At 33.5% G+C, this 6,214-nt stretch overlaps 1 protein-coding gene across 1 annotated transcript; it reads right to left on the bottom strand.

The window, feature by feature from the left end:
* Nucleotides 1-523: 523 nt before the first annotated feature.
* On the bottom strand, nt 524-4,508 carry LOC108913140 (zinc finger autosomal protein-like). Its single transcript, XM_018718623.2, has 4 exons — nt 4,352-4,508; nt 3,955-4,248; nt 3,630-3,898; nt 524-1,982 (listed from the first exon to the last, which is right to left on the bottom strand). Exons 1-4 carry the CDS (start codon nt 4,466-4,468, stop codon nt 803-805), a joined length of 1,860 nt encoding a protein of 619 aa, XP_018574139.1. The 5' UTR covers nt 4,469-4,508; the 3' UTR covers nt 524-802.
* Nucleotides 4,509-6,214: the final 1,706 nt, after the last annotated feature.

Here is a 6,214-nt window from a genome sequence, read left to right as displayed (position 1 = left end):
TATATTTTTTTACACCATCAGAAAGTAGAGATTTCAACGAAGAAAAAGCCCACCGACGTTTTTAAAAAAGCAGATATTTTGACGTGAGAATTTTCGATTGAAAATTAGGGTGCTTTTTCGATATTAAGTAAAAATAAGGTGAAAAAATAAATATTTCAAATCAAAAAAATTACAGCGTGTTTGGGACATAAATAGGTAAGTTTTCACCAAATTTCGTGAAAAAAAAATTTGTAAAAGATAAAAATAAAAAACCAAAAACTTGGTTATTTGAATTTTTCACATAAATTTTGAGGTTATGTGAAAAAAGTGTAAATTCAAAAGTTGTAGATCTTTTTATTACCTACAACTTTGCCATTTAACTTTTTTCCATAAGACTTGTAGTTTTTCCGGAAATCAAGATAAATCGTTTTTTACCCTTAAAAACTCACCCCCTTCCCCTTCCCGACCTCAGATCGCCCGTAAATTATTTTTATTTTCATTTCTGCTATATTCTCTTCCTTTTCCAATGGGTTTCATCCTACTATAATTTTTTTTCATTTTTTACAATTTTTGAAGGCTTGCTCTGGTCTAACATTTATAATTCACTTCGAACATTGCGATCCCTTCACATTCACATTTGTAGCTCTTACATGCGTCCATTTTTTGACTATATTTTGCATGAAGGGTGGTAATCCACACATGCAAACGTTTATTGTGCTTTAACTAAGGTCTCCTCAAACAATCTTTATGTTTGGTTGTGCATTTAAGAAGGTCCTTCGTGCTTCAGAACGTGATATTTAATACCACTCTTGTATTTAGTTTCCTAATCGCAGTCGCTAGAATCTTTATGTTGCAGTTGGTGCTTTTTGATATTCTCCCTGTATTTAGTTTCGAAATCGCAGTTGTTACACTTGTACATTTCAACTTGCGAAGGATCTTTATGTTTTAGTTGGTGCTGTTTGATATGACTTTTAAATTTAGTTTCGTAATCGCAGTCGTTACACTTATACATTTGAACCTCTGAAGGATTTTTATGTGTCAGTTCGTGCTGTTTGATATAGTTCCTGTATTTAGTTTCGAAATCGCAGTGGTTACACCTATAAGTCTGGACCTCAGATGGATCTTTATGTTTCTGTTGGTGCTGTTTGATAACATTCTTGTACTTAGTTTCGTAATCGCAGTCGTTACACCTGTACATTTGAACCTGCGAAGGATCTTTATGTTTAAGTTGGTGCCTTTTGATATTACCCTTTAATTTAGTTTCATAATCGCAGTTGGTACATTTGTATATTTTAACCTCAGAAGGATCTTTATGTTTCAGTTGATGTTTTTTGATATTCTCTCTGTATTTAGTTAGGAAGTCGCAGTTGTTACACCTGTACATTTGAACTTGAAAAGGATCTTTATGTGTCAGTTGATGTGACTTGATATGAGTCTTGTATTTAGTTTCATAATCGCAGTTGTTACACTTGTACATTTGAACCTGCGAAGGATCTTTATGTGTCAGTTGATGTACTTTGATAACATTCTTGTATTTAGATGTGTAATCGCAGTCGTTACACCTGTACATTTGAACCTGCGAAGGATCTTTATGTGTCAGTTGATGCAGTTTAATAACATTCTTGTATTTAGTTTTATAATCGCAGTCACTACACTTGTACATTTGAATCTGCGTAGGATCTTTATGTGTCAGTTGATGCTGTTTGATATACTTCCTATATCTGCTTTCATAATCGTAGTCATTACACCTGTAAATTTTGACCGGTGAGGTGTCTTTATGTCTCAACCGGCTTTGAAGTAATTTCTTATTCTCAGTTTCATACTCGTGTCTTTCAGTTTCGCAAATATGTTTATCACATTTGTACAATACCATGCACTTCCCCTTGGTTTTCGTTTTACATTTGCTTTCCCATCCATTTTCATTTTTACATCCATCCTCTTCCGCATCTTTACAATCACTCTTCTCAGATGGTTCACTATTGGAGGTCTGCAGTGGCACATCACTGAAAAATTGCATACAGAATTCCATTTAAATCAAACAAAATATTTTACTGCATATGAACCAATATTTTTTGCCAACTTTGATGCTGTTTAGTGGCAAAACAAAGCAACTTGGCACACAGAATAACAGAACAATACGTGTTATCCGTGTGCATTTGAAAAAAGGGGAAAAAGGTTAAAATTCGGGTGTGGCACAAGCTTACCAGATTTTCGTGGTTAGATGAGCTGAGCCGGCCCACACTGGGATTTTTTGGTATATTTATAGACAAAATTCTTGTTACAAAAGAATTTTCATCCAATCGTAACAGTTTTTTTTTTTAATACTAATAAACATCAGTACTTTAAGAAGGAATTGCGGAAATTTCGATATTCTTAAGACCTAAATTATCGCAAGTCCATTTATGTCTAATCACGCAATTCACGTATTTGAACTCTGAGCATATTTTTGAACAAAAAGCTCTAGAGTCCAAGATTATTAAAAATATACGTTTACAACAGACCGACAAAAATTCAAAAATCCTACAATCCGGAAACCAGACAAAACTTTTACGAAAGTTTTTGGTGCGAATCCGAATACCACGTCATAATTGTTTCGTCATCTCAGAATTTGAGAAATCCTCAGCTAAAAGGATGAAATATTTTTCGATAACTTTGACATACATCTTAAATTACTTAATTATCCTAAAATCTTATATACTCAAGCCCGTCAAAACCCATTTGAATTTGTTTAATATATTTTCAACTTAGAGATATCGTCGATATCAAAAATCCCTTAAACCCATTATTAAATCCTAACAGAAGTAGATATTTATAAAACTATCATAATTTAGGGTGGCTTCAGAATATCGAAATTTACACAATTCAAGCTTAAAGTACAGATGTTTGAGTATTTAAAAAAAAAATTGCTACGATTACATGAAAATTGTGGATTCTAGGGCTCTTTGTCCAAAAAGATGCGTAGAGTTGAAATACGTGAATTGCGTGATTAGGCATAAAATGACTTGCTATAATTTAGTTCTTAAGAATATCGAAAATTCCGCAATTCCTGCTTAAAGTACATGTGTTTACGAGTATTTTAAAGAATTTTATCCATAAATATACCAAAAAATCCCACTGTGCGGCCTCTTCATACAATATAGAATAATTCCCGTTAGAGAAATGGAAAGTTCACAAGTACTTAATGTGATTTTTAGATCTGAATACAAAACCGACGACTCACAACAATTAGCCAAGAAAATCAGGGCATTTTTGACTGATGAACTTAAAAACTTTCTCCTATTACATTTATTAAAAATGAAAATAAAACATTGCATTTTTTTAATTTTGATTTTAAAGAGTTCTTTAGTGAAAACTGATAAATTATCCTTTATACCCATATGCAACCTAAAGCCATGCTGATTATTGTGTCAAGATCTTAAACTTTATCCAAGTAATTTATTAACCAAGCTTTTGATTGGACAAAAATATTTGTAACATTATTTATAACCAATGTAAGTATATAACTTCTTACAATTTGTATATACCCAGTCTTATAATTTGGTAACAAGCTAATAATATGAATTAAAAATTTAGCGATATATTTACGTACTCATTTCATTCGACCAAGCCATGCCATTTTTGAAATTAATGCTAAAATAGTCTTCCCTTACCTTCTTTCCTCATCTTCAGATTTTATGTCGACACATTCAGTTTTTATTGACATTTCCATCTCGCTAATATCCAATTCTTTGTCCAAGTCTTCAGTTTTAATGAATAAATCCCATGGTGATGTATTTATTCGACTTTCTGTGGCTGAATTATCATAAACATCTCTAATTTTTGCCTCTACTTCTAAGCATTCTCTAAGGAAACTGTTGTGGGTACACAGGGAATCAAAACATTCTTTACATATAACGGGATCTTTGATGATATTTATATTCTGCAAATTTGTTTCATTAAATTGCGCATAATATAAATATTTAATATTGTTCAAACCATTTCAGGAGTCAATTTCTGAATAGCTTCGAGTTCCTCTTCACGTATGCACATAAACTCACTTTTTACCAAGTTCATACACAATCGACATATTTTGGCACTATCTGAAATTGACTCGCTTCCCTTTTCCTTCCTGTACACTTCCCGTATGTCGAACTGTAACATTTTTTCGCAATCCACATGTGAAATAATTGTGTTATCGGTATTCAGGCAGGTCGACTTGAATTCGAATGCCGCATATAACTTTCTTCTGCAAACATTACATATAACCTCTTTGCTCTCATCATCGAATTTCTGAAATGTACACATTAACCAAACTGAAAGAGAATATCTTTGGCAGAAATTAACAATTAATGCCAATTCCTTACACACTTATCTAATATCTTCACTGACTTACCAGTTTCAGCAAAAGAGCATCGACAATATCTCTAATAACGTCTTCTATTAGTTCAAAGCTCTTAACGATAACAGTTTTAAGACAAAGCCTACAGGAAATTTCTTGAACACCAGTCATTACAATTTACTTTGAAGTGTAAATATACACCCGTACCTTGTGTTTGTTGTTTAACCTCAATTAAATCATTGGCATTGGATGGAAGGCAGTGTTCCCAACATGGAGTGAAGTAAATATCCTATCCACAGCGTAAAATTATCGTAAATGGACTAAAATGACCCTACATATCAAAATAATGTCAATAATGGATAAATAAATCATATTAAACATAATATTGATATTTAAAGTAAATTTCCTAGAAAGAATGCAACGTATGGATGTTAGATAAAATGCTTCCCGGATGAAGTGATTGGCAAATCAAATGGCACATGAGTCGGCAAAACAGCACTCGTTACCTAAGGAATGAATGAACCAATAGGTGGCGATGTTGGCAAGAGAGAGAGAAAAAGTTCATTGCGGTATTGGTTATCAGGGAAAAAATAAAATGAATTTGCATCATAATGGAAATTATGCTACAATATGCGTGTGCTATAGTACATGGTACGTCTGCACGATAATTATCGTACGGTTGCGAACATTGATGGAGTTAATGTTCTTCTTCCTCTTCTATTCTCTGACGAACTAGCATAATAAATTCTAGTGTTTAACTCTTGAACGCAGATTGAGTTCCTAGCGGGCAGCCGACCAGAGCACACGTGTTTAAAACAAGTCGAAAAATGACGAAAACTTTAGTACAATTTTTGTCAGTAGCGGCTTCTAAGGGAGCTACGCTCTGCTAAAGGGGTAACCTCGGAAACAGTTTTTAATGCGTAACAACCAAACCGCTCGACATTAAGTCACGAAATTTTGGTGAGATATTAACCTTGACGTGCTTAATATAAGTCTCATAAAATACATTTTAAAATTTGCTACAGGGGCGTGAAAAAATGCAGGACCCGGGACAAATTTAATCATATCTTTTTTGTACTCAATTTTTTCTAGTTCCTGACTGGAAAATATTGAAATTTGAAGTATTTAACATAAAAAAGGTCCTCTTGTTAAATTTCAGTAGGATGTGCCGTTTTCCAGTAAAATCGATTTCAATCATTCCCAACGTGCTCCAACTTTCATTACATAGCAAAATAAATTAATTGCAGTGTGCCATGGGGAAAAAACAGTTAACAGAAATGACAAGTATTTTTAGTTTCAAATTTGTGTCATTTGAGTATTCGCAGTGCCGTTTTATAATAAATAAAAATATCAAATAATTTAAAAATGCAACAGTAAACATTTTCTGAGTATGTAGATATGCTTTTGACGTTAGGTGAATGTCATGGAAGCGCAAGAGCAGCCGCACAACGATACGGTGAAAAGATCCCCAATTACAAAACATTTCTTTGCACAGAAAGGCGTTTGCGCGAACGGGGTACGTTAAAAAGGAACAATTTTGAGAGAGGCTGGCGCAGAATAATTAGAAATGTCCTGAATGAGGAAAATATTTTAAATTTAGTTGAAGCTAACGCCACACTTAGTACAAGACGACTATCAGTTCAAAATAACATGTCTCATATGACAGTATGGAGGATAATGAGAGAACAACAATTGTATCCCTATTATTATAGACAGGCCCAAGACATTTTACCACAGGATAGGCCCATGCGCAGACAGTTTGTCAGTTGGTTTTAGACAGGCAAGCCGAAGATCCGATATTTCTATCGAATATTATTTTTACCGATGAAGCTACCTTTACCAGAAGCGGTGTTTTTAATATGCGCAATGAACATATGTGGGCCGAAGAAAATCCTAATACTCACATCATGCCTGGAA

Source organism: Anoplophora glabripennis, unplaced genomic scaffold (assembly GCF_000390285.2).
Source record: "Anoplophora glabripennis isolate ALB-LARVAE unplaced genomic scaffold, Agla_2.0 scaffold1008, whole genome shotgun sequence".
NCBI classification, from domain to species: Eukaryota; Metazoa; Arthropoda; class Insecta; order Coleoptera; family Cerambycidae; genus Anoplophora; species Anoplophora glabripennis.
This window is presented reverse-complemented; position numbering and strand designations above follow the sequence as displayed.

Bases quoted from the DNA above. Each gene is read 5' to 3' on its own strand.
- LOC108913140 (XM_018718623.2), bottom strand. From the start codon at position 4,468: ATGACTGGTGTTCAAGAAATTTCCTGTAGGCTTTGTCTTAAAACTGTT. The intron at 3,899-3,954 runs GTTTGAACAATA...ACAAATTTGCAG, and splicing joins AGAAATTGACTCCTGAAATG to AATATAAATATCATCAAAGA. The intron at 1,983-3,629 runs GTAAGGGAAGAC...GCAATTTTTCAG, and splicing joins TCTGAAGATGAGGAAAGAAG to TGATGTGCCACTGCAGACCT.